Below are 27,913 nucleotides of genomic sequence, written 5' to 3'. Positions count from 1 at the left end.
AGCGATCAGTACTGATGAATATCACAGAATCCTTTCTTCCTTCCTTCTTTCTTTGGAGGACTGAGTATCTCGAATCAGTCACCCTTATGATCATCCATTCCATTCCATTCATTCTATTCCACAAACACTTTCTTACAATCAAATTACACCAAAAATCGTACAAAACTAAAGCGTTATGTTACAATGGAATGGCATGGCATGGCATGGCATGGCAGCAGCAAAGAACACAAAATATATATATTAAATGAGTTAGGCTCTAAAAATGAGCCAAAATTCAGAAAGTATGAAAGCTTTAGTAAATAATCAAGCAAGTATTTTGGAGTGCTCATGCAAGATGTTGAGTCATTCACGAAATAGAAGTTGCTCTTTCATTTCTGGAATTGTATATATGTTTGAACTTCGTAGCTCCAATCTGTTTTTACTATTGCAAATGTGCTTTAACATTAGCCTATCTATATATTTTACCTAACTGAATGCAGGTATGTTCAACATTACCGGGAGGAGGAGAAGTTGGCGCACAGGTATTGGGGTGCGTAGATCGATGTGCCTCCTCTATGGGAGAATAGCTCTGAATTCTTGTCATTTTAGCTGCAAATTTCCTAGAGTTGTACGTAATGGAATCTTTTTCAATCTCTCTCTCTCTCTCTCTCTCTCTCTCTCTGTGTTTGTGTGTTTATGTGCTAGGTTAGGGGTTGGGGTCAGGTGGTGTTAATTTGCAACACCTAACTTCTGCATTGAAAAGATAAATAACTCACATAGAGTTATAAATTATATATAAGACACTCATGGATGATAAGTTTCATCATTAATTTCTTACTAGGTGGGATTAGGCTTCTAAAGACCTCTAATTATAATTTGACTAATTTGTTTCTTCTTATAAATTCTCATATTTAATTTATAAGAAGATGGTTCAGTTAATCTCAAACCTAAAGATTGCAATCCACTCGGCAAGATATGGTTAGCCAACCCATCCCATAAGACTATGGGTGGCTCCATAAGGGAGTGGTTAAACAACCTACAAAGTTATGGAGAATATTTTTTGGTCACTCCCATTATAAAATTTATAAGCATTGTAGTTTGAGAAAATTAAGTGTCATTTTTTAGTAGAATAATGTTATAAATTATATTTTTATTTTACAATTATCTCACAATATTAATATGACAATCTCAACTAACCTTTGAATTAATTATTTTTTTTAAATAAAAAAATTTAAAGATTAGTTAAACTATCACATCAATATTGTATAATAAAAATGTGAAATATAACATTTTTTATCATTTTTTAAAATATTTTTAATTTTTGATGGCACTTTTGTAAATCGCGTTTATTTGGGTGATTAAGTATATATATATAGTTTTATCAAAAAAAAAAAAAAAAACGACTAAAACGCTTGAGAAATGATATGGGTACAAACATGGAAACTCTTACAAGGGAACGTGGCACTGACATAGCATGTCCACGTCACTTATAAGCAAATTTGAGGGAAACTGGACGTGAATTTGCGTGTTGGGGGTAGGTTTTCAGACAAATGGTGACTAACGTGAAAGCTGGAAGTGAATCTTGAGTGTCGGGGTGGGTTTCCTTGGAATTTTCGCTGGTTCATATGGTTCAACGAGTAGGAAAAAAAAAAAAAACCTTGTACCGTAGAACGTTGAAGCTCCTCGTAAGAACTGGGTTGGTGCATGCCGGTTCACGTTGCAGGAATAGGAAGGAACTGGGAGTTGGTGGCCGGTGCATACCGTGCATATTGGTTGTTTTTCTTTGGATTTGTCCCAAGTTAGCTTTTTAGTGCTTTGGGATTTTGTAGACTGCAGAGTGCAGAGAGAGATACCTTGGAGAGAAATGCGAAAATGGTGTCTTCGAGTCTATTGGCGCAGGGCTCTTCGATTCATCACGCTGATTTTTGGAGAGTCTTTCCTTTGACCGGCCGGTTAGCAGGGGCGGAACCAGGATTTTGAGTGTGGGGGGACGACATTTTTTTTTTGTTTGTTTTTTTTTTTTCTAATTAAAAGGGTAAGCCGGAGATATCAGTTGTGACTATTTTACTTGGGAGTGAATATAGCAGCATCTACCGAACTTATATAATTTCATAGTAAATCACAAGTCATTTTTGTTAGAATTTTATTATAATTTTTATTACCACTGATAAGTGAAAGAATGACAAATAAATTAATGAATTAAAACCCATCAAATTAACCAACAATTAAAGCTAAAAACAAAACTTGTATAACATCAAAATACAGCAAATACTTATTCAAAATCTTAATCTTATGGCATTACAAGCACACATTAGCATAAATTATTAGCAATATAAACTAAGCACAATCTATATGATTCAAGAAAAATTGTACCTTTGAGCATGAGTTGTTTCTCCTAACAAAATGCCATGAGGCTCCCAACTACAATAATGTTGAGCTTGAGAGTACGAGACAAGCCAAAACAATACTACAGCCAACAATAATTAAGATAACCCAAATTTTAATCCTATGAAATCTCAAATTAGATAAGTCAAAATGTTAATTTTAATCTTTAACAAGTAAGCCATGAAAATTATTCATAAAAAATAAAAATAAAAATAAAAGGCCTTGAAAATTATCTAGAAGAAAAAAGAAAATATGAGAGTACTTTGAGACAAGCCAAATCCACTCCGGCAAGGGCTCTCTCTCTCTCTCCATGCGTGAATCTGGAAATACCCAAATCCAGCAAATACCCTAAACAAATACACAGTAATTGCCATTTCTTCGTATTTCCCTACCATGTGACTTAGCAAGCTGCTGTCTCTCTCTCTTTATTACCCATTCTTCCTCTTCTTTCTTTATTATTTCTAAGCCTATTTTTCTTTTGAGTAATCTTGGACTTGGCAGGGACTTTGCCAGTGAAGCAAATCTGAGTCTTTCTCTCTCTCTTTCTCATATTCAAGTGCTGGCTTCAAAAACCAGATACCCAGATCAAGTTGATGCGCTGTGAAACTAATTTTGAAGCATTTGGGTTGGGTGCTTGACTTCACCTTCAGTGATTTGAGGTAGACTTTCCTTCTTGTTTTGGTGAAAATGGTGATCCAGCCAAAGCAGCTCAAAAGGAATAAAAAATTATTTTGGGGACAATTTAAGAATTTTTTTGGTGAGAGAGAGAGAGTGCTGAAGATAAAAAGAATAAAAAAAATTTGATGGGACAATTTGTTGAAGAATTTTTTGGTGAGAGAGTTTTGGGGGGACAACTTCAGTAATTTGGGGGGACAAATTTTGAAATTAGGGGATATATATAAAATTTCACATGCTAATATAAAATTTCTGAAAACTTTTGGGGGGACATTCGTCCCCCCACTCATCAACGTACGTCCGCCCCTGCCGGTTAGTTTTCTGAGTCTTATCTTACGGGCTGTTTGGCAACTCTTTTAAAACAATTTTTTGCTTTTTAATAAAAAAATTTAACATGCAAAACATTTATAAAACAATCAAAATCATTTTTGCATTTACCGTCGCAATTAAAAAACAAAAAAAAAAACTCCGTATAAAATGTTACGAAAGGAACCAAATAATTTTGGCTCTTTAATCTTAAGATGACAATGTCTATTATTTTAATATGAATATATATTAACAATTTCTTTTTATAATTTTTTAAAAAATATTGACATAATTAATAATTTAAAAGAACGTTAATAATAGAGTAGTCTTTTTGAGGAGATATATGTAGTTTTTTCAATTATAAAAAAGGGGACCGGCTAAACTATTATGTGGCATGGGCACGAAAAGCAACTGTATACGCCAAAAGGCCCAAAGCAAAGTAACAAACAGCTCGATAGGGACATGGTACTTTCGTAGCTTCCCGCCTTATAGCTCATAGGCATTTCATTTCAGACTTTTTCAGTTTTCAGACACCTCACGACGCTAAGCAATATCTTTGGGGGTGTTTGTTAAACACCCCAGCATTGTTTATTTTACAAGATACTGTTCATGGATAAAAAAAAAAAAGAAAAAAATAATAATAATAATTGGTATGGAAAAATGAAAAAGTGGTATTGGGAAGTAAAAAATTTTGTTTTGTAGTGATTTTTTATTTGAATAGTAATAAAAAGTAAATGATTAGATATAAAAAGTGAGTGATTTAATATAAAAGTAATAATATTTTTTTGGGAAAAAAAATGAAGTAAATAGTGTGGTGGATGTGGGGGAATGTGAGGGGTTTAACAAACACCTCCTTTTTCTCTCACGTTCTCGATTCTAAACCCGAGAAACAAACACCGGAACTCCCGTACTGCTTTCACGTATCTAACTTGAGGATCGATCGTACAACCTCTGGTCTCAAGGTGAGGAAACGACGTTCACTACTTTTACTTTATAATGTATGTTTACAAGGTACAAATGGCGCTCTTTTTAATTTTTAATTTACTTTTTTCGTACCTTCCGAATGAACAATGCTTGCGACGAAGAGCATTTGATCTATGTTGCTCTGTCCGTGATTATTATTATTATTATTTGAATTTATTGTCGAGAAATTTTTATAAACGAGGGTTCTTTTGTTGTTGTTGTTATTCTTGTTACTTGGACGAATTTTGATTAATTTTCCTTATTATTGACTGTTTGAGTTATGTGAAATTCATTTGATATTTTCAATTGTCGAGTAATTTTTATAACCGAGGGTTCTTTTTTGTTGTTGTTATTCTTGTTACTTGGACGAATTTTGATTAATTTTCCTTATTATTGACTGTTTGAGTTATGTGAAATTCATTGGATATTTTCAATTCCAGAAAGCTGCAATTCTGGAGTTAGTATTGCTGTTTTGTTTCAGTACTTATAAACTAATATCGTTGATGATGATGGTTAAAATCCTTGTTTACATGTTTTTCGTTAAACCGAGTGCTTGTTTGTTGATAAATCTCAAGCTTACTGTTTGTTTTGGTTGTGTTATTGATCAACCCCAAACCCTAAACCCTCTCCATCCTATTTCCGTGCTAGATTAAAGTTTCTTACGTTAACGCATTGTTGAACCTCAATCTTAGGAAGGAAACTTGTAAAAGCTTATATTAAGAAGAGTACTGGCTGTGACCAAATAGATAACTAAGTTAAAGCTGAACTAATAATTGTTCTGTCATGATCCTGAATGGCTAAAACTCGCCTAAAAGGTTTATAAATATTTCATTAAGTTGTTGAAAGTAAATGTTCTAGAATTTATATTCTTATTAACACATACGTGTATGCTCTAAAATTCCTCCTGAACTATTCACTTTGCGGAATTGTTTTGTATTATTAATTACCATCTAAAAAATGTGTAATTCTCACTTCGCTCTTCTTCTGGTTACAAATTTCGTAGCAATTGATTTTTTGCATGAGAATCTGTAATTTTTGGGAGTGGTGCTTCAATCAAATCTGTAAACCACTTGAAAAGATTTTAGTATCATTTTGGCATATGCGGAATAGGGAAGATGGTTAAAGGAGCTGCCTTATCTACCTTCGGTTATTACTTCAAATTATTGAAATTTATGGTAGAGGACTTAATGTCATGTGATTTTCTGGAATAACAGAATGGATACAGGGAGAAAGAAAGAGATACGCAAGATGAAGGAAGCATCTAAAACTCAGTGGACAGAGAATTGCAGTGTAACTGCAAGGAATCTAAGGAAGAGCAACCTGTGTGGAGTTATCTTTGGCTGCACATATAACACTATTGACAAATGTTATTCCAAACAGTTGTTTGGTTAGTTGACTTCCCACCAACGCTTTGCATGCATAGTTTTGTCTCTGTTAGACAATTTATTTGTGGGTACTATTTGAGTCATACTTGTAAACACGATTCACATTATTGAACAGGATTACTAGCTACACATTTCTCTCATGTAGAGAATGTTAGTGTTGGTTTGCTGCTTTTCTTATTAAACTACAGTGATAGGAAGCTTCATGGAATCTTTGAGGCTGCAAGCCCAGGACAGATGAATGATATTGATCCATGTGGATGGACTTCAGATGGTTCAGATACCCTCTATGCTGCACAGGTATTGAATGTGATTATTACCATTATGTCCAGTAGTTGGCTTGTGATGTTGTTTGATTTTTGTGTTTACTATATCAAAGTCAATAAATGAAGTTCACCTATTTTATGCTGTTTGTATTTTAGGTCAAGATTCGAATCCGGATGCATTGCCAGCCCTTGCTGGAAGATCAGTTTAAACATGTAATTGCTGAAAACTACTTTAATCCAAGACTATTTTGGGTTGAGCTAGACCGGGATCAAACAAACAAGTTGATTTCATTGTTTTCATCCTCACCGGTCATTGCGGATACTTCTCTCCCTAGCAATACACAGAATTGGAGCAGTCTATTCAAAGCTTCATCTGTGCAGGAAGGTGGCAGCATTGAGATGCTTGCATTAGAATGGGATGCTCATCCAGCCCAGGCCAGTGCAGAATGGGAATCCCGGCATGCTCCTGATCTGTGGGGAGGAGAAGCTCTCATTGACAAGGAGGTGAAAGAAAAGGATGAGGAAACAGGAGATCATGATCGATCTTACGCTTCTGTCTTGAGAGATGTGAGGACTTCTTTTCCACAAAAAAGAAGGGTACTTGGGATGGCATCAGAAGCACAAATGGTTTTAGAAATGGAGTCCTCTGAACTTCAGTTTCTTGTGGCTGAGGTAATTGATACTGTCCATTATCACCATGTTTTTAAATTTTAAGTTCCATTTTCATCTAATTACCTTTTTAACTTGGTATCATGTGTGTGTTGTACGGTCACAGCAAGCAAAGAGGGATTTTAAATCATTCCTGTTAAAAAACTAGAAACAGGCAGTTCTTTGCTGCAGAATATGGTATGGTTCTCATCTCAAAATGTTATTTTCAGCTGTGCAATTTTCTACTGTTTTGAGCATAGGCATTTACATTTGACTGCTTCACTAAGGTAGCTTTCTTTAATCTGCCAAATGTCCTGCAAGTTGTGCATTTATTTTTCTTCATGTTCTGAAAAGAACATCTCTTGCTTCGTTTCCTAATGAATTATCATGAAGAAACCGACAACTACAATAATATCATGCGAAGTATACATATTTTATTTTATTTTACTTTTTTGTTTTTATCTGAATCTTCCTTGCAATGATCTTGAATCCATGCCTGATTAAATTTTGCAATTTAGGTTGAATTAAGAACAAAACTTCAAAGTATAAAAGAGGACATCAAGATTTTAGAACACGTGTCATTTCCTGAAATTGGACATGTTACTGAAAAAGTCAACTAAAGTAATGAAATTCATTCAGACCTTGATGAGAAAGTACTTATTGCCGGAGGATATGATGGTTCTTTGTTGTTACCGGCTTTCGATTGTTACTCTCCTTCTCGTGATCTTATGGAATCACTTTGTCTAATGAGTTTTCTACGTTCACATGCCTCAGCTGCAAAGCCAAATAGTGAAGTTTATTTGTTTGGCGGTGCATATGATAATATGTGGTACAATACAGGTAATAGTTATGGTCTCTCCTCTTGACTTATCATTTTGTGCATTGCTTTATTGACAAGTCGATGAATCTTTCATGTTTGAAGTTGAATCATACAACCCACTAAGCGATAAGTGGGTTACTTTCCTTCATTGAATCAAAAGAGGGGAGGCTTAGGAGGAGTTTTTCCGAATCAGAATTTTTTTGCAATTGGTGGTGGAATTAAAGCTCGTTGTTTCTGAGGTGGAAATATTTGATCTAGACACATATGCTTGCATGCATAGTTTTGTCTCTGTTAGAAAATTTATTTGTGCATACTATTCGAGTCATACTTGTAAACACGATTCACATTTTTTAACAGGATTAACAGCTACACATTTCTCTTATGTAGAGAATGTTAGTGTTGCTTTGCCGCTTTTCTCATTCAACTACAGTGATAGGAAGCTTCATGCAATCTTCGAGGCTGCAAGCTCAGGACAGATGAATATTTATCCATGTGGATGGACTTCAGGTGGTTCATGTACCCACTATGTGACACAGGTATTGAATGTGATTATTACCATTATGTCCAGTAGCTGGGTTGTGATGTTTGATTTTTGTGTTTACTATATCAAATTCAATAAATGTTCACATATTTTATGGTGTTTGTGATTTTAGGTCAAGATTCGAACTCCAATGCATTGCCAGCCCTTGCTGGAAGATTAGTTCAAACCTGTAATTGCTGAAAACTACTTTAAACCAAGACTATTTTGGGTTGAACTAGACCGGGATCAAACAAACAAGTTGATTTCATTGTTTTCATCCTTGCCAATCATTGCGGATCCTTCTCTCCCAGGCAATACACAGAAGTGGAGCAGTCTATTCAAAGCTTCATCTGTGCGGGAAGGTGGTAGCATTTAGATGCCTGCATTAAAATGGGATGCTCATCCAGCCCAGACCAGTGCAGAATGGGAATCCTGGCATGCTCCTGATCTGTGGGGAGGAGAATCTCTCATTGACAAGGAAGTGACAAAAAAGGATGAGGAAACAGGAGATCATGATCGATCTTACACTTCTGTCTTGAGAGATGTGGCTGAGGTAATTGATACTGTCCATTGTCACCATGTTTTTAATTATAAAAAATGATATTTTCAGCTATGTAATTTTCTTCTGTTTTGAGCATAGGCATTTACGTTTGACTACTTTACTAAGGTGGCTGTCTTTAATCTGCCAAATGTGAGGCCATAATGTGTAATCCCTTCTAGAATATCAAACTAACAAAAAAAATACTGGTAGAACACAATACGACCAGAAATGGGCAAAAAACTCAGTCCAATAGAAGGGTCGTGGGAGATCCCCAATGATTTAAAAACTGTAGCAGATTGGAGAGGAACCTCGGTTGGAATGTTGGAGAGACAAAGGTGGCCCCTGCAGGAGCGAGGAAGGTGAATAAATACTAATATATAAATTAGAATAGAAAATAAGAACAAAAACCAAAAAGAGAAGAACAGAACCACTGAAAAGAAAGACAAAAAAAGGAACACTAAAAATACTAATATAATAGAAAAGAATTGTCTCTTTTTCTTTAAACTTTTCCTGGGTCCAATGAAACCTTGAAAGCCAATGTTGTCCGTCAACTAAGCAGTAAACAATTTGCACGTAGTGCAAAACAAAAAAAAAAAAAACGTAAAACAACATAAACTGAAAAATCGACATACCTTGTACCAAAAATAATGATTGGAAACACTCTTTCAAGAGTACAAAAATCTCAACCAATGGAATTATGGATAAGCAATCACAAATCATATCATATATAAAATATCCTATCTTTGTAATAACTATGCCTCCCTCCACAAACATACTTTGTAATTTTCAAAAACTGCCTGTAATGGTTCTGCCGTTTCTGCAAGATGAGCACCAAATCTCCAACATGATGAGTCCTACAAAACTCCTTTGACGAAGTTCCAGTTATCAATTCCTCCATCATGTTAAGTAACCATGCTCGGAAAGCTCATCTCCACCGACCGGAAAAGCCCTTTGCTCCACTCAGCTAGTCGAAAACCTTCATTCCCAACTCTAGACCGTAGCTCATAAGACTTTGATTCAACATAAAAAGGCCCAAATAACCCATTGGAATAGCAGAATTTTGATGGTAAACTTCCACTTCCCTCCTCACACACCGACAAGTACCTCACGCGCTACCCATGAGAGTGAGCGTTTTGAAAAATATTTAAATTACAACATTTGCCAATATTCTGGATTTGGTGAGCTTTACAAAACGGTGATATGTCATATTTCTCAATATATTCGTATAGAGCCTGGGTCTGTGGCTACCATTTTGAATAGAGAGCAAAATTGATAAGAATGCAAACTTGAATCGCCCAGTTCCATCATTGCTGCTAACCAGTATTGCTACTTGTGGCCTACTAGGCTACTATGGCTACTACTAGGCCTCTTCCTCTCCTCCCCATTCAGGAACTATTTTACATGAACTTGAAAAGACTGGAAAAGAAAAAAGGGAGCTTTTCTTATCTGAATTGCCCTGGTTCAAAGGTACTTATATCAAAAGGTGCTTCGCTAGTGAAGTGCTTTCCTTCATTCTTTGTCTTCGATACACATTTTTTTGTGTGTAAATTAAAAGTTAAGGCTTTTTAATTTATAACTGGCTGACTTTGAACATATTTATCGAACTATCAAATTTTGTAATAAACTGCAGTCAGTACACATATTTTTGATTTCCATAATTTGTTATGAAGACTTATTGATTCTCATTATGTATTGCCATTTTTTATTTTGCAAAATCATGAAATGTATCTTTGCACAGGATAAAGTGGAGATGGATTGGTTAAAGAAAGAGACTTGTATAATATGCAATAGAGGTGGACGGGTGTTGGCTTGTACTGAAACTGGCTGCCCACTTGTTTTCCATGAGAATTGCACGCATGGAAAACCTGAATTTGATGCCTTGGGACGTTTTTACTGCCCCGCTTGTTTTTACTGAATTCCATGAGAAAGGCTTTCCTTTCCCTTGATTGTTGTGTCTTGATTGCCAATTGTTTGCAAGCTTTCTTCGCCAGATTGGTCTTTTCCCTCAACTTCAGAGTTTCCACAACCGCTTGCAAACAATTGGCAATCAAGACACGACAATCAAGGGAAAAGTCAATGTTGGCAAGGAAAGCCTTTCTCAATTTTATAGACACAATTAGTGAGAATGGACAGAAGCAAAAAGAGGGGGAAGCTAAGATGAAAGAGCACAAGGTATCAAGGCGTAAGAGACTACGTTGGACAGCTGAAGAGGAAAATATATTGAAGGAAGGAGTGCACAAATTTTCACTTACAGCGAACAAAAATCTTCTGTGGGGGAAGATTTTGGAATTTGGTCAGCACATCTTCACTGAGGCTCGCACTCCAGTTGATCTCAAGGACAAGTGGAAGAATATGTTGGCCAAACAGTACAACCATTAAGTGCTTCTCTGAAGGCATGGACAAGTATGGCTTTCTCGCCTTCTCTACTGCTGTCGTTGCTTTTCCCGCAAGTCCTTTTTAACTAAAGCACTCCTGTTATCATTGTGGACTTCTTGTTGTTATTGTTAGTATCTTCAATCAGTCCACAAATATAAATTTTAACTCCCACTCTCGTAATAGAAATGATTAACCTTAGTGCTTCCAATCTAGTCATGCACCAACGGATGGTATGTTTTGCTGCGTTTGCTACCCATGGTTCTCCATCTCCGTTGGCAACCTAGCTCCCTTAGAAACAAGCTTTAGGCTTCAATGCAAGTTCTGTTCTTGTCTTGCTTTTAGGTTTTTCAGTATTGCGACTTCGATTTATTTTGTTATGCAAGGGGCACTATAATCTCGTAAATTGATCTCTGAATTCACATAATACTTGTTACGGGATATATATATATATATATGCACTTTTTACTATCTGAGGTTGTACACTCGATGAAAATTGTCTTGTCAAACAAGGGAAGAGGGTATCTCTCTCGCTCTCTTGTGGTTTGTTTTTGATTTCCTGCTGAATAGTGTCTACTTGTCATTTTTAATTTATTAAAACCCGGAAAAACTTGCAATTTGTGTGATGAATGATTTGCTTTAAAACTTTGAAATGTAATTTTATAAGGGTTGCTTGGACTTTTTGGATTTAGAAGTACTTCAGAAGTTTACTGCAGCAATCACCTTTTTATTTACTTTCTGGACTTTTTGCAAACATTCACAGATGAATAAAAGTCTCTAAGTATGGTGTGCATGCTAGTAGTTGGGGCTGATTGGCTGAACTCTCTTGATGGGATGCCATCTTATTAACCCCATGATTCCAAACGCAAACTGATTGATATTTTTTGCAAATGATAAGTTTTGAATCCAAAGCCTCCAGCCACATTATTCAGTAGGTCATTCCGTTGCATCAGTTGGGTGTCATCTGTAAGTGCATCTTTATAGTCCAGACACAAACACTCATGTAACTCCCATATGTAGGACCTGAAATTTGAATTTTTCTTTGCCAAATATGTGGATCAACTATTACCAGCAAAAAAAAAAAAAAAGTTTAAGTATTTGGTGTAATTATTTGGTGCAAGTATTTGGTGTCATCTTTTTGTGCAGTATTATATGAAGCGATTGTCCGTGGACATTCCCATGGCATCAGGACCTGACCAGCGATTATTTTTGATTGAGGATGAAGAAGAGTACAAGGTAGGTGGTGGGCTAGTATTTGAGCTAAGAGATCAGGTAGTGAAAGCGATGGCAGCAACCAAGGAGTTTGATGATCTTGACCAAATTGAAGAAGAGGAGGACGCTGAAAGAGCCCTCCAGAAGGCAGAAAAGAAGCACCATGACCAAATATCATGGTGGTTTCTTCATTGATTTCTTCTATTTTGTTCCTTGTAATATTTCAAGGCAATATGGATATATGCATATGCCACTGCCACTCCTTTGTGGTAAGGCTTTCTACATGTTGTGCATTCGTGTATGCACACATTACCGTGAAATAATGTCCAATTCGAGTCTAGTTTTAAGATTCTTAGTAATACTTTCATCAGAACAATTTCCCCCGAGTGTTGAGAACAGTAGTGTTTTAAAACAGCTTTTGCGTGTAACTGAAAAGCTAGCTAGTAATTTGTAGCTGTATGCGTAGGCAATTTGGGTGCCAACAAAAACAATATGTGCAGGCTTGGCTGCTGCCTTGGGAGTTGGATCTGAATAGCTTGTTGTTTTCAGTTTCAAACATCTAGCCCACTTTGATTGGGCTCGTTTGAATATTAACAAACTATTAGAATTAGGTCGATATGCTTAACAAAAGCCCATCTTTACTGCATTGATCTGCATAGACACTTGCCTTTCGGCTCAACTCTTAAATTTGCACGTTGAAAAAATATATATATATATATATATATATATAATATATATATATATTGCTACGTCATTTTAATTGTATAACAATTATCTGAGTCTACTAAATATTCATTTTCATATATAATTTAAGGCACGAAAATAAGTAGTGGGACCTTCCCATTTGTTAACAAGAGGAGAAGAAAAAGAAGAAATTGTTGTTGTAATATATATCTTTTGGGGCACCGGTGAAAGTTGAGTTTGTGTCTGATGAATCTAATTCCAAAACTATACGTTGCGTAGTTGAATAGAAATGTCAAAGCCCTCGCCAAGAGTGATCCAAGGCGGTCTTCTCAGGCTTCTTCGCTACAATCATAATCATCATCTGCCAAAATCAAATCGCTCCTCTTCGTCGTCTTCTTCTTCAAACGCAAATAATGTCTTCACCTCTGCTATTCGAGCCTACTCTTCTTCTCTTGTACCCTCCAATTCAAGAACCACCTTGATCTCCCAATTCCACTCAAATCCCACTTCCTCAAATGCCCTCAATCCTCACGCATTCTCTTCCTCTCCCAGGAGCTTGCTCTTTCTCTTGAGAAAACCAGCTCATAACCCTATTTCTTTTAGAAATGGGATCGGGTTTAGGTTCTTCTCCGTGGATTCACCAAAGTGGGGCAAAAGGGCATTCTTCGATAAGCCCGCCACAGCTCTTTCTTCCACCTTTTCCCGCTACCGCGAGGCAATTGGGTTGCAAATTGAGGCTTTCTTTAAGAGGAACTCTCTGTTTCTGGTTGGGGCTGGAGGAGTCTTAGTTTGTGCTTTGCTCTGGCGGATTATGTTCGGCGTAGCGAGCACCTTCGTTGGCTTCTCCGAAGGCATGGCCAAGTATGGCTTTCTCGCCCTCTCTTCTGCTATCGTCGCTTTTGCCGTAAGTTCTTTTTAATTCAAAGCACTCCTGTTATTATTGTTGACTTCTTGTTGCTATTATTAGTATCTTCAATCAGTCTGCAAATATAAATTTTTAACTCCCATTCTCTTAAGAGAAATGATTAACGGATGGTATGTTTTGCTGCGTTTGCTACCTATGGTTCTCCATCTCCGTTGGCAACCTAGCTCCCTTAGAAACAAGCTTTAGGCTTCAATGCAAGTTCTGTTCTTGTCTTGCTTTTACGGTTTTCAGTATCGCGACTTCGATTTATTTTGTTATGCAATGGGCACTATAATCTCGTAAATTGATCTCTGAATTCACATAATACTTGTTAGGGGATATATATGAACTTTTTTGCAGTTTTCTACTATTTGAAGTTGAGCAATCAATGAAAATTGTCTTGTCAAACAAGAGAAGAGGGTCTCTCTTTCTCTCTCGCTCTCTTGTGGTTTGTTTCTGATTTCCTACTGAATAGTGTCTACTTATCATTTTTAATTTATTAAAAGCCGCAAAAACTTGCAAGTTGTGTGATGAATGATTTGCTTTAAAACTTTGAAATGTAATTTTGTAAGGTTTGCTAGGACTTTTTGGATATAGAAGTACTTCAGAAATTTACCGCAGCAATCAATTTCATATTTACTTTCTGGGCTATAGGTTGCAAACATTCACAGATGAATGAAAATCTCTAAGTATGGTGTGCATGCTAGCAGTTGGGGCTGATTGGCTGAACTCTCTTGATGGGATGCTTAACCTCCAAAGGCAAACTGAATGACATTTTTTGCAAATAATAAGTTTTGAATCCAAAACCTCCAGCCACATTATTCAGTAGGTCATTCCGTTGCATCATTTGGGTCTCATCTGTAAGTGCATCTTTATAGTCCAGACACAAACACTCATGTAACTCCCATATGTAGGAGTTGAAATTTGAATTTTTCTTTGCCAATATATGTGGATCAACTGTTACCAGCAAAAAAAAAAAAAAAGTGGATAAACTACTGTTGGCATTGTTGCTGTTGAATGCCTTTATTATAGATCATAAGTTTTCTTTTTGGTTACTTGAAGGGCCTTTATATCCGCGCAAGATTCACAATCAATCCTGATAAAGTTTATCGAATGGCCATGAGGAGGCTTAATACATCTGCTGGGATCCTTGAGGTTATGGGTGCCCCTCTTACTGGAAGCGACTTGAGAGCCTATGTGATGTCAGGAGGTGGGCTTACACTAAAGAACTTCAAGCCAAGTCGTAGGAGCAAGCGGTGTTTCCTCATCTTTCCAATACGTGGTTCTGAGAGAAAAGGTCTTGTCAGCGTTGAAGTCAAGAAGAAAAAAGGCCAGGTTTGCTTCTGTGCTAGCCACTCTCCCTTCATTTCTCACCTCAGATGAGACAGTGAAACATTCTGTGTTTGTATAAATCAGATATGCTAGTGCTTTTTGTTCTGCCTCAACATCTTCTTGTAACATCAAATGGGAGTGTTTCTTGAAGTTCCAATTGTTGAGACATGTAGCCGCTAGAATGGTTTCATGTCATGTTGCAAGCGTTAGGTTCCACAGATTCTTCTACTCAAATCTTGCTGCTATTAATTCCTTTTTTGGTCAATTAGGGGTACATTAATCCTATGGACTATATAATGGGAGGTAGCCCTCTCTCTTCATTTTAACCAATCAATCCCAGTGAATGGCGTATTTGATCCCAAGCATTTGGTATGATGGCAAGAGATTTACTAGTCGAACCAACTGGCAACTTCAATTGTCCCTGCTAATTCTATATTTCATTTGATTTAGGCAGAGATATTGAATGCCTTCTCTCAAACTGTAACCTGCATATTACTACTGCTTTAGTTAATAGGAGATGGATATTTGAGAGCCCAACCGATTGATAACCAGGCTAAGGCATGCAACGCACACAGAGATACAACATACACACGTGCACACCACCACACTTAGACAGACATACCAATAGACAAAGATAGATAACGGTTCATTACATTCAACTTAAATATATGTTGTAATTAGAACTTTTAACTAATTTTCTTCAGCATCCTCGCATTCACAAACGTCTAGAAGCTGTCTTTGCATAAATCACTAGGATCTGCAGTCTTTTTCTTCTGATATGGAGCCAGGAACTTGAAAAATTCAGTTTTATTTTGTTTTAGAAAGAGGAAAAGGGATGTATATAGGGGGAAGCACTTGAATGTTCTGATTATGCTTATGTAAGTATTTGGTGTCATCTTTTTTTTGGCAGCATGATATGAAGCTACTAGCAGTCGACATTCCCATGGCATCAGGACCTGACCAGCGATTATTTTTGATTGGGGATGAAGAAGAGTACAAGGTTGGTGGTGGGCTAGTATCTGAGCTAAGAGATCCTGTAGTGAAAGCAATGGCAGCAAGCAAGGAGTTTGATGATCTTGACCAAATTGAAGAAGAGGAGGACGCTGAAAGAGCACTCCAGGAAGCAGAAAGGAAGCACCGTGAAGAAATTGAGAAGCTTGAAAAAGGGGGATCGCAGTGATTGCTTCTTAAGATTTTCCTAGCTTTCCATTCTGTTCTGTTTTGTTTTGTTTTGTTTTACAGCTGGAGCTCTCTAAAGAATTCTTGAGGTTTTGACTATCACAGATAAATGGGAATGGTATAGGGGTACCTTGCATCTGTATTGAGTTGAGTTTTCAAGGTCTACATTACCTTGAGCTGCTATTTCCATTTTTGGAAATTTCATGCATTTTTTAGTGTTAAGTTGAGATGGACTGAGACAAATAAAGCTTACAGTTGAGGTAACGCGCTCTACAACTGACATGGAAATTATTTTTTGAAATTACTGATATCATCTTACTGATTGTATGAACATTTCTTTTATTTTGTGAACATTTTGCTCTACAAAGTTATGGAAATGACTTTTAGGAATAATAGCAGCTAGGTCCTGCAGTGGTTTCCAGTAACCTCTTCGGATGTCTTGTAGGGGGAGAAGGTGAGGTTAGAGACACTGTTACTCCAACTGAAGCATATTGTTATACCTCCATAACGATCCTTCTACTAGTCCCAAAAGTAGGTGATTTCTCATTTTGGGACTAATTGTTATAGGCTAACTTTTTAAAGATCTTAATAGAAGCTGTTGATAAGAGGTAAAAACAGGTTGAACTACTTGCAGCAAGTATTTGTTTCAGGTTCCGAGTCTGTTTAGTTTAGAGCTCGCGGTAGTTGTCAGTCATCTTCATTGGCAGGCTCAATTTTTTATTCTTATTTCATCTTTTCCAGAAGAGGATATTTATTTTTCAATATGATTATATGGAAATGGGAGGAGGAGGGAAGGACAAGGAAGGAAGACACTCGTTTCGTTTTATTTATTAAAAAAAAAAAACTTCGCTTTGTAATTGGGAAGTGGGTAAAAATGGAAGGGAAAGGGTTTAATAATTTCGTGAATGGATCTCTTTTTGTACTTTATGCTGAACCCCTTCTCACAGCACAGTCACAACTCACAACCGGTTGGGTGCCAACACCCAACTACCATCTTCTATTATAGAGACAGATGGCGGTTGGCCGCATTATCGTTGAGTCTCTCACTCGAATACGAGCTTAATAATTAAATATCCCTCTCCGGGTAGGTTTCAAAACTCTCTATCCTTAACTTCTCTACTCCGTAGTAGTAAATGAAATGCATGACAACAAAGTTCACAAACTAACATATATATGGGAGCTCTGGCTGCCCCCCTTTAATTTTTTTTTATGACAAGGTATAATCTATTAATTAAGGCATGAAGGAATTGGCTAAAATTACTTTTAAGGGTCCTACCATGTGAGCTTTTGTCTTTATTATTATTTTTATAAAAAATAAAAAATAAATAAGTTTGTCTTTATTAAAAACGTGATTATAGGCTTTTGTTTTTTTTTTTTTTGGTGGAGCATTAAGTCAAAGCAAGGAATAATGCGTAATAATTTTCCTCTGTTTTTAATCAACCATTATTCGTTTAATAAAAGTCTAAATTCATCATGATGTTGAAGAATTTTTCTGAATTCTGGAGTATTTGTAAAAGAAATTGGGAAGAGGGTTATGTACTATCAAGATTTGTTCAGATGAAGACGTAAAAGAATTAACTAGCTCATGTCATCGTACGTATGCACAAGTTACCTCTCTCATTCTCGCTCTCTCTCTCTCTCTGCTTCGAGTTGGTGGCACGTAGGCACAGGGCAAGAAGGAACACAAGCTATATTTCAATTATCTTCCTAAATCAGATGAGTTTTTATTTTATTTTATTTTATTTTTAACATTCTCATAAATAATAAATGGGGAGTGAATAGCAGCCAATAATAAGGTAGTTCAACCAACAAAGAACCGTCACCTTAAAAGGCAGCACATCACATGTCCGTTTTCTTCTTTCTACTCCTCTATGCTCTGGAATACAATGATAGCCACGCATGCTTATGCTTTCTTTTCTTCTTCAATCAAATAATAATGCTACCCTATTATTTTCGGTTACAACGGCAAAGACATTTAAACACTACTGCTTGCTGGTTAGGTAAACAGCTTTAAAGGCGCATTTCCATATTTTTACCTTTGCCGACATTGTTGCTGAGAGAGGAAAATTTGTCTTTTTTTTTTTGTTTTGGTTTGTTTTCCTTCCAGACTCTCTCTCTCTCTCTCGCTGATAGTGGAAGAAGCAACGTGGTTACTTGTTGAGGATGGAAGAATAGTGGTCAATCCGTGAGCTTCAACTGGGCATGCAGGCGTACTGATTAGTAAGTGAGTAATTTGAGATCAAATTTTTACCTCTATATTGTTGTGAATGCATGGGAATGTTTTTAGTTACAAGCGGAGAGACTCAGCCATGTGTTTTTCAAGTCTTAATAAAAACAGGGGTCTGTCTTGTTTTTGGGAAGAAAGATTTAAACAAAGTGGAGGACTAATCCTTTTAAAGGTGTGGAAAGTGACCGGAAACCTTGTTATATCAAGACTTTTATAGTGTCACTTTTCACACAGCACAACAACAAAAGAAAAAAAAAAACTTGTTTTTGATAGATCACTCAGATTTTTCTTTTTTAGCAGGTGCAATAAGCTTGTTGACAACCTTATTTTTTATTCTACTATAGTGACATTTTTCTCTTTAATGCTAGGAGAAAACAGGCTATTTTTAGCAGACGATGCCTTTCCCATTTTACCCAACAAAGAAGAATCACGCTTTTGCTTTTTCTTTATCATGACCTGCTTGTTTATATATATATATTTTTTTTTCCTTGGATTCTTTATGATCGATCACTTTGCTTTTTGTATGTGGATTAATTTTTTAGATTTTTTTGCAAAGTTCCAAGTGCTGAATATGAGTTGCAACTTTTCTTTCTTTCTTTTTTTTCTTTTTTATAAAAAGGTGCACTTTGCTTTTCCCATTTTTTTTTTTTTTTTTTTTTTTTTAAAAAAAGAGTTGAGCTGGAAAGCTGTTTAAAGAAAAATCCACCCCATGTAAAGAAGCTTTGGAAATGTTCCATCTCAATAACTAGAAAACCTCGATCAGTACATGTACATGATGATACTCCTTTTCAAATTTTTGGACAATTATTTGATTTCATATGGACAGCATGAATGAGGCGTTCTATTCTTTAAACCTAATTAGGGACTCCAATTTGATGAGCCCATTCTCCATATAAGCTTAAGGAGGATCCTTCACTCAAATGGAACCTGACTCTTGTAAGTGTTTTCAAATATCATGGTGATTTCTTCTATTTATTTTGTTCCTTGTAAGGAAAAAATTACCCTATAGTACTGCTTCTTTTATTCTCCCTTTAATAGAATAGAAAGCTATGATTTCTGTATCTGTATGAAAAGAGTGAATAATTTGCTCTGTAACTACTAGGCTTTCAAATTAAGGCAACATCAGCTGTGAATTTCTCCAACAAACACACCTTGAGTGGTTCTTTGCATGTTTAGAGTAAACTGTTGGGCATTTGCTTTTGTTTAAGGTGGCAAGCAACCCCAAAAACATGATCATCTAACTTTGTCTAATGGTTTTCATCTTGCTGAATCAGGAGAACATCAAGAATTGCTGAGGTCAAGACTCAGCATAATTTCTTCATTTTCAAACGGAATAAATATATATATCCATGAAGTCCCTGTCCTTCATTGCCATGCTTATGCTCTTTCTCTTCATACTCGCTATCTTTCCCACGATTATTATTGCCGACCTCAAATCCGACGGACAAGCCCTCCTTGATTTTGTTGCTGCTGTCCCTCATGTCAGAAAACTAAACTGGAATTCTGCAGCTCCAATTTGCAGCTCTTGGATTGGCGTTACTTGTAATGCAGATGGATCCCGTGTGATCGCCATCCATATTCCAGCAATTGGACTGTATGGCTCCATCCCAGCCAATAGCATGGGGAGGCTGGATGCACTTAGAATCCTCAGCCTCCGATCCAACTACCTCAGTGGAAACCTTCCTCCTGATATCCCCTCCATTCCTTCCCTCCAATACTTGTACCTCCAACATAACAACTTCTCTGGTCTATTTCCTGCCTCTCTCTCCCCAAAACTCAGTGTGCTGGATATCTCCTTTAACTCCTTCTCTGGTAACATGCCACTCACAATTCAGAATCTGACACGGCTCACAGTGCTGAATGTCGAAAAAAATTTCATCTCTGGAGCCATCCCCAACCTGAATCTCCCAAACCTCAAGCTTCTGAATCTGAGTTATAACAACTTGAATGGCTCAATTCCGTTGTCCCTCCAAAAGTTCCCATCTTCTTCATTTGTTGGGAATTCTCTATTATGTGGACCGCCTCTCAAGCATTGCTCTTCACTTTCTCCTACTCCTTCCCCATATCCGTATTACTCATCAACCTCTCCACCGACCCAACAAAACCATAATTCTATATCCAGCAAGAAACTTGGCCTCGGTTCTATTATTGCTGTGGCTGTTGGGGCCTCCGCAATGCTTTCTCTCCTAGTTCTGATCATTTTCATGTGCTGCCTGAAGAGGAAAGCTGGTGATACTGGTGATGGCAATGGCGTATTCAAAGGGAAGGCCTCTCATAGTGGAAGGAATGAGAAGCCTATGGACTTTGGGAGCGGGGTTCAGGAAGCTGAGAAGAACAAACTGTTCTTCTTTGAAGGATGCTCTTATAACTTCGATCTTGAGGATTTATTGAGGGCATCAGCCGAAGTTCTTGGAAAGGGGAGCTATGGAACAGCCTACAGAGCTGTTTTGGACGATGGGACTACAGTGGTAGTGAAAAGGTTGAAGGAAGTTGTTGCCGGAAAGAGAGAGTTTGAGCAACAGATGGAAGTTGTAGGGAGGTTCGGGCAGCACCCAAATGTTGTTCCACTCCGCGCTTATTACTATTCCAAGGATGAGAAGCTTTTGGTTTCCAACTACATGCCTGCTGGCAGCTTGTTTACACTCTTGCATGGTATGCTTGTTAAATCCTATCATTTTATTAGTCAGCCCTTTTTTTTTTTTTTTGCATTTCTTTTCCACAAAATGTAAGATTAGCTTTCTGTGAAAATTATATGACCTCCTCCAACCAAGTGAAGTATAGCTACAAAATTCTGATACAAACTACAGAAACAACTTGTGAAAGTCAAAGAACTATCGTATTTCTTCCCATCATTTTCATAGTGAAATTGAATTAAACTAGTAGAGCAGCTTGGCTTAAGTGAGATTATCAATGCCCAACTAAATTGGGAAAGATCACCCAATTAGATAATGATATGCAGACCCTATGCTTGTTTTGTTGTTCTCTGCTTAAACTTGCACTTGCAGCTTCCAATTACTTGGCTAAACACATGAAACGTTCAGTCAAGTGTATGCTTTGTCTACCATCATTGGTAAAGATATTGTATATTTTTGTCACACTCTAATGTTTCCACACATAAAACAGGAAACAGGGGTGAAGGAAGGACTCCCGTGGATTGGGATTCAAGAGTTAAGATATTCCTGGGAATCGCTAGGGGAATTGCCCACATCCATTCTGAGAGTGGCGGTAAATGTAGCCATGGCAACATCAAGTCCTGCAATGTCCTACTCACTCAAGACCTCGATGGTTGCATCTCTGATGTTGGCTTGACTCCTCTAATGAACTTTCCTGCTACCATGTCCCGAACCACAGGATACTGTGCGCCGGAGGTGGTCGAGACACGGAAGTTCACTCAGAAAGCTGATGTTTATAGCTTTGGTGTGCTCCTCCTCGAGATGCTGACAGGCAAAGTCCCATTCCAATATCCAGGACACCATGATGTGGTTGTTGATCTCCCAAGATGGGTCCGGTCTGTTGTCCGCGAGGAATGGACAGCTGAGGTTTTTGATGTGGAGCTGCTGAGGCACCAACATGTGGAAGAGCAGATGGTGCAGATGCTTCAAATTTCACTTGCATGTGTGTCGAAGTCGCCTGACATGCGACCCAACATGGATGATGTTGCCAAGATGATAGAGGAAGTTCAGCAATCTGAGGTGACCAACCGCCCATCTTCTGAATCCGAGTCTAATTTGCAAACCCCATGAAGGCTTCTAGTATTCTGCTACATGGAACTAAGACTGTTTTGGTACTGATTATCTAGAGCTATTTTCATCTAATTTGTAAGGCAATATGGATATATGTTGTGGTAAGGCTTTCTACATGTTGTGCATTCATGTTACCGTGAAATAATGTCCAATTCTAGTCTTGTTTTAAGATTCTTAATTAGTATTACTTCCATCAGAACAATTTCACTATTAATTTAATTCTCAAATCTGAAAAGCAAGCTAGTAATTTGTAGCTGTATGTGTAGGCAATTTGGATGCCAACATAAACAATATGTGTAGGCTTGGCTGCTGCATATCAAGCTGTTGCCTTGGGAGTTGGATCTGAATAGCTAGTTGTTTTCATGAGTTTCAAACATCTAGTCCACTTTGCTTGGGCACGTTTGAACATTAACCAAATATTAGAATCAGGTCGATATGCTTAACAAAAGCCCATCTTTGTTGCAAGTTGCAATCCGGCCATTGTTGTACTGGAAATTTTAGTATTATCTCAACACATGAGAATGTTATTTAATTATTTAGATTCCAATATAATGTCAATAGAGTTAAAAAAAAAAACACACACACACACACACACAAACTGCTTCACTAATTTGCCAATACCCCAATAAGAGAAAAAAAAATAATAATAATAAAATAAAATAAAATTATAGCTTTATACCACAAGAAGTGACAGCCTTGAGTAGGAAGCCGAAGAGCAGAAATGGTGCGGAGAAGAAGGGGCTGTGATCACTATCCAAGACATAGATTTCAGATGGAGGCCATCTCTTGATCATCGCATCTTGTTGCTCCGGTTTGACCACTCGATCATGGGTAGTCTTAATGTAGATACGCCGCACCTTATCCACGTTATGATCGTCCACAAAACGGGCAGCCAGTAATGCTTTGATCGGTCCTGGCCTTAAAAGCATGCTAGCTAGTGTGGAATCCTAATTAATTGAAAAACCCATGTCAGGAAAAATTTTTTAATAAAAAAAAAAAAAATGAAGCAAAATAAATGGGTGACAAAATTACCTCTCGAGGGCTCATATGGTAGATAATTTTGCGTTGGAATTCTTTCTTGACCAGGGCGGTTGTCGGAGCTTGATCAGGACCCGATCCGAATTGAAGCTCATATACATCGCCAAATTCAGATAAATCGGGTACTCCCTGTACGTTTTATATATAAAAAATAAAGGGATTAATTAAATTTCATGTTTCTTTTTTGAAATCAGTTTAATTAACTTTTGAATTTTGTCTCCTCTCAATCATTGGAGGTACGTAGCCTGAAGAACAGTGAAAAAAAATATAGGCAACAATTACTTAGTTAAGGGAAGGGAAGAGGGGGTAAAAATAAAAAAAACCAAAAGTAGCACACGAGCGAGCAGCTGACACCCATTCTGATTCTGCATTTCCACTAGGCTAGCTAGGGGCAGGCAATGAAAAGAACAAAAAAGCTTAAATTAAGATTTGGTGGTCATCATCCGACGAGATGAGGATCAGACATGCCCGGCCTTAGCCATAATAATAATTGAAGAGAGGAATGAAACTCAATGGAGAAAGAAAGCGAGTTTCGTACTGACTGATTTTTCGTTAACAGTGACTAGTATCTCTGGGTCGGCATGATGGAGATCTGAGTCATTGAATTGACAGCTCGACTCCCTGCAACAGCATACTTTCTTTGTACACACAATAATAATTTTAGAGTAAGGCCTTATTACATGTTCAACACCACCGTTATGATCTTGACACGACTTATAATAAATTAGATACAAAATTAACGTAAAAATAATAAATTAATTTACTTAATTAAATGAATCCAATTAAAATTAACTCTACGGATGGATAGATATAGGGGTGAGGCAGGGGCGTTGGTATTTTGGAATCCCCTAATCCTATATATGAGGTGCATGCGAGCCACGTGCCTATGGGAACAGCATTCACATTATTTCACACCCTGGCCGCCTTATGGAGTTTTCCTAATTGGTAAAAGGTGGTTAAGGCAACACAACCACTCATTTTTGTTTTCTTGTGGGGGGGTGGGTAACGGCGTTACGCTTCTGCGGCAGAGTAGGTGGATAATGATACAATGTAACTGTGAATTCTGAATTGCCTCCACAACCACAACCAACTTGCTCTTAAGATGAAACTCTGCTCACCATCGCTACAACTCTTAAAGAGTAAATTAACCAAAGCCAAGCCTGAAGGCCTTAATTATTAGCAGCTTCATCATTTAAGTAGATGATATATAGAAAAAGCCAAAGAGACAAAGATCGAGTGATATAATTAATGGGAAAGATAAAAGACTTTACATCCTTGAGGTCTTCATCTGTCAAGCAACCCAATTTTAGCATCGTTGCTGCAACATACACAGCTAGCCGAATTTTGTTTGAAAACTTATGAGTCGCCTGAGTTACACTCAGTCCTCCGGCACTATGCCCCACTAATATTACCTGACTTGTAAAACAATCAAAAACATCCATCAATATTAGAGATTGTGAATTAAAAAAAAAAAAAAAACACGATCAAGAAAGACAAGCACCTGTTCATTGTCGGGCAAATTGGACATGAAGTCCATGAGCGGCTTATTGTAATCATCAAAAGAAACAAGGGTAGTGGGATCGGTTTGGTCAATTCCGGAGCCTTTGAGGTCAATACATGACACCCTGTAGCCGGAATTCTCCATGAGACACCGGATTTTGTACCAGCACCAAGCTCCCCCACTTATACCATGCACCAGCACAAAGTGTGGCTTCACCATCACCCTCTCCGTCATACCACCCTCACCATCTCCCATGGCGTCCTCGACGGATCTTAGTTTACCCGCCCAATATCCTTCAATCTTACTCGTCTCTACAATTTCTTCTCGGTTGTTGACGTTTTATAATGGAGTTGGGGATATTTAGTCATACGGGGCCATCATATATATATAATATATATATATATATGACATATATCATATATGTGCCTTTTTTTTTTCTTTTTTTAATATCTTCTAATCAATCCATTTTTCCATTAGTGAGTTTTGTCAACATGGGCTCGGGTCCATCGTAGGAAATTTTTTAGTCTAATTTCATGATCGAGTTTCATAAGATGTGCTGGCATGGTTTCATTGTACCAGCTGGATTTTATCGAGTGGTTGACGTGGCACCAAATTGCATCACCCCCTTTCACACTCGTAGTATCTAAGACGTGTAGTAATTGGTCTTTGACAAAAATATTTCTTCAAATTATGATTAATTAATTGAATATACAAAGTTGACTTTGATTTTTTTTTAATAGAATTATTTACTTTTAGCATGCTCAAGAATACACTTGACAATTTTATAAAGAATTCTCTAAATTTGGAAGACATTTATGTCCATAAGTAAGTTATTGAGCATCTTACCGAAGAGATCTTCAGAAATGTATTTCATTTTATCCTATAAACTAGTGGGACTTTAAAAAACATTTGTCCGGCCGGTATTGTACACTTGTAGTACTGATCAATTATATATATTTCCTTATTTTAATGTATTAATTTGTTTATTCTTGCAGGTTAATTATTTTTAATTGAATATATCGATTTGATGAACAAAGGTAATGGTTTCCTTATCTCTTCCTTGTCCCCGTTGGCCACAAAATGCCACTAAATATCGTAATCTCCGCCCAACCAATGGGAAGAAAGAGACAAGGAGGAAAAAAACATAAAAAAAAAAAATCTAATAATTAATATTCAACCCCTGACCAAATCAACACTAATTTTCAATCAATATCTTATCTTATCTTATATTCATTCCCCTATATATTTCTTTCCTACCTCTTAACTTAAATAAGTGTACAGCGCCTCTGGTAGAAAATAGAAAATAAAAAATAGGAAAACCTTACTTTTACAGGTGACGTGAATTTTCATGTTAACAAATTATTACTTATTAGTGAAGGCTCCAGGAACTTGGGGGCTTTTTGAGTGCATATTTTATTTGGTATGAGGGAAGAGGGAGCAACAACATTTAACGGGGAGGTTGCCAACAACAATAAAAAGAACTTCCTTCGTTCCTCCCCTAAAAAGACCCAACAATCATACCCCCAATAATTCCGAGAATGTACGGACAGTAAAGAAAAAAAAAACGTATGGGACAAGCTTTTGCATTGGGAAATGAGCTGATGACGTCAACATCTATACAGATTGATATTAGTCTATCAATGCAAAGAGAAACAAATTAGTTGCGGGAACGGCCGGGGAATTTAGTTTCTAATTTCAAGTCGGTAAAATTACCAAAGAGAAAGGAGACGAAGGTTTTTGTTTTTACTGACTTAAAAATTGGCATTAAACAGCCAAACAGAATTTTTGTAATTTTTTCTGAGCACAAGTAAGAGCATTTGAATCATTGAAGTTGAAGGTAAAGTAGCTTTCAAAAAAGATATGGGGGTCTACTTCCAAATTAATTACTCAAAAAACTCATTTGGATTGAAAATTTAATAGAGCTGTCAACCATTCAACAAAAGAATAAAAAAAGAAGTCGTCATAAAACCATTGTCCTTTTGGATGCTTCTGACAGAAATGCAGACAATACAACAGGAGTTGTTATTATTATACATATATATATATATATATATATATGCGAATGTAGATTTTGGTTTGAAAATTCTGCATTTTAATTCAGAATCTGACAACCACTAGACGCCATTTAAACTTCATCCTCTGTCCGGTGAGCAAATTATAGGAGCCGTTTTACAATCATCTTTCGTGTCAAAATATCACTTTTACTTTTACTTTTAACTTTTAGATAATATACATTCTCAATGGATTAAAGCACAACAATTTGAAACCAACTACAATATGGATGCAAGATTTCTTTAGAGAAGTTGATCTTCCACTATCTATATATATATATATATATATATATATACTTTTACTTATTTATTTGTTGCCATAAACTTAAAGGGCTTTCATGTAGGCAGCACGCCGTGATAAATGGAAGTCGAAGATTAACAAAGAGTTGAATGGAAGCCTCCATTGATCACAAGTCAAATTAAAAAAAAGCCAGTAGCCACTAATTAGATAATCATTTAAGCGGCTGGCATTTGATATAAAAAGCATACAGGAGCATCAGATAAAAAAAAAAAAAGGACGTCGTTATCATCATTAAAAGAATGGCCCCCCAACTGAGAAGTTGATTTAACTACCAAAAACCAAGAGCCTAAAACAGGGAGACAAGTGATCTGCTCTCCTTTTAGCCCACAAATATTTCCTTAAATCATCCATTAATAATTTAGTTCTGATTGTGGAAATGCATCCTTGATTAACAATTTCATGGTTCATTGTTCATATTATTAACATTTTGTACACCATTACCTGCTATAAAATTTAATTTAGACCATTACTTAATCAAATAAATAAATAAATAAATAATCTAGACAATAGAATATTTATGTGGAAGATCATGTTCCCTGTTACAGTGGGGGGCACTGGAGGACAATTTTGCTCAATGGAAGCATCTTTCACAGACGAGAGGTGGCCAGTCCACGCCTTATTGTCTCCATGAGTGCGTGATAGACGAGAAGCCTTTATTTCTTGGGTTAAATACTCCAAAACCTCCTGGGGTTTCACAACTTTATTTTTTCCCCCCTGGGGTTTCATTTTTATCACAGGAGGTCCCTGTAGTTTTGATAAGTGACCAAATTAGTCCATCTGTTAGTTGACCGTTAGTTGACCGTTAAACTGACACGTGGACCAATCAGACGTCGACACGTGGCACATATATTAATTTTTTTTTAATTAAAAAAAATGTTTTTTT

General features: G+C 36.8%; 3 protein-coding genes and 1 long non-coding RNA gene across 8 annotated transcripts; 3 read left to right on the top strand and 1 right to left on the bottom strand.

The window, feature by feature from the left end:
* Window positions 1-6,192: 6,192 nt before the first annotated feature.
* Window positions 6,193-12,562, top strand: LOC132187740 (uncharacterized). The gene is made up of 5 exons (XR_009440845.1): window positions 6,193-6,628; window positions 6,732-6,802; window positions 7,812-7,960; window positions 8,078-8,497; window positions 10,224-12,562. It is a non-coding gene; the product is annotated as an uncharacterized LOC132187740 (long non-coding RNA).
* Window positions 12,563-12,956: 394 nt separating this feature from the next.
* Window positions 12,957-16,477, top strand: LOC132186949 (uncharacterized). Its single transcript, XM_059601077.1, has 3 exons — window positions 12,957-13,658; window positions 14,721-14,993; window positions 15,901-16,477. Exons 1-3 carry the CDS (start codon window positions 13,044-13,046, stop codon window positions 16,168-16,170), a joined length of 1,158 nt encoding a protein of 385 aa, XP_059457060.1. The 5' UTR covers window positions 12,957-13,043; the 3' UTR covers window positions 16,171-16,477.
* Window positions 16,478-18,250: 1,773 nt separating this feature from the next.
* On the top strand, window positions 18,251-22,341 carry LOC132186382 (probable inactive receptor kinase At5g58300). 5 transcript variants are annotated; one of them, XM_059600323.1, is made up of 4 exons: window positions 18,251-18,389; window positions 19,259-19,332; window positions 19,671-21,048; window positions 21,520-22,341. In XM_059600323.1, the coding sequence occupies exons 3-4, from the start codon at window positions 19,746-19,748 to the stop codon at window positions 22,137-22,139; spliced, it is 1,923 nt and encodes a 640-aa protein (XP_059456306.1). In that variant the 5' UTR covers window positions 18,251-18,389; window positions 19,259-19,332; window positions 19,671-19,745; the 3' UTR covers window positions 22,140-22,341. The 5 variants fall into 5 exon arrangements, with proteins under 5 accessions (XP_059456306.1, XP_059456304.1, XP_059456308.1 ...); XM_059600321.1 differs by having other exon boundaries at window positions 18,251-18,393; XM_059600325.1 differs by lacking the exon at window positions 19,259-19,332.
* A 357-nt stretch (window positions 22,342-22,698) lies between these two features.
* Window positions 22,699-25,039, bottom strand: LOC132186383 (methylesterase 17). The gene is made up of 4 exons (XM_059600326.1): window positions 24,679-25,039; window positions 24,449-24,589; window positions 23,172-23,306; window positions 22,699-23,086 (listed from the first exon to the last, which is right to left on the bottom strand). Exons 1-4 carry the CDS (start codon window positions 24,931-24,933, stop codon window positions 22,805-22,807), a joined length of 813 nt encoding a protein of 270 aa, XP_059456309.1. The 5' UTR covers window positions 24,934-25,039; the 3' UTR covers window positions 22,699-22,804.
* Window positions 25,040-27,913: the final 2,874 nt, after the last annotated feature.

This window comes from Corylus avellana, chromosome ca7, assembly GCF_901000735.1.
Source record: "Corylus avellana chromosome ca7, CavTom2PMs-1.0".
Classification (NCBI taxonomy): domain Eukaryota; kingdom Viridiplantae; phylum Streptophyta; class Magnoliopsida; order Fagales; family Betulaceae; genus Corylus; species Corylus avellana.
Note: the sequence above shows the minus strand (reverse complement) of the source record. Positions and strands in the feature narration are given on the sequence as shown.

What these genes read in the sequence shown, in the direction of transcription:
- LOC132186382 (XM_059600325.1), top strand. Translation starts at nt 19,746, where the DNA reads ATGAAGTCCCTGTCCTTCATTGCCATGCTTATGCTCTTTCTCTTCATA. An exon ending in CTTGTTTACACTCTTGCATG is followed by an intron (nt 21,049 to 21,519) that starts GTATGCTTGTTA and finishes CACATAAAACAG; the next exon opens with GAAACAGGGGTGAAGGAAGG.
- LOC132186383 (XM_059600326.1), bottom strand. Translation starts at nt 24,933, where the DNA reads ATGGGAGATGGTGAGGGTGGTATGACGGAGAGGGTGATGGTGAAGCCA. An exon ending in ATTTGCCCGACAATGAACAG is followed by an intron (nt 24,590 to 24,678) that starts GTGCTTGTCTTT and finishes TTTACAAGTCAG; the next exon opens with GTAATATTAGTGGGGCATAG. An exon ending in CAGATGAAGACCTCAAGGAT is followed by an intron (nt 23,307 to 24,448) that starts GTAAAGTCTTTT and finishes TAAAACGTACAG; the next exon opens with GGAGTACCCGATTTATCTGA.
- LOC132186949 (XM_059601077.1), top strand. Translation starts at nt 13,044, where the DNA reads ATGTCAAAGCCCTCGCCAAGAGTGATCCAAGGCGGTCTTCTCAGGCTT. An exon ending in CTGCTATCGTCGCTTTTGCC is followed by an intron (nt 13,659 to 14,720) that starts GTAAGTTCTTTT and finishes GGTTACTTGAAG; the next exon opens with GGCCTTTATATCCGCGCAAG. An exon ending in TCAAGAAGAAAAAAGGCCAG is followed by an intron (nt 14,994 to 15,900) that starts GTTTGCTTCTGT and finishes TTTTTTTGGCAG; the next exon opens with CATGATATGAAGCTACTAGC.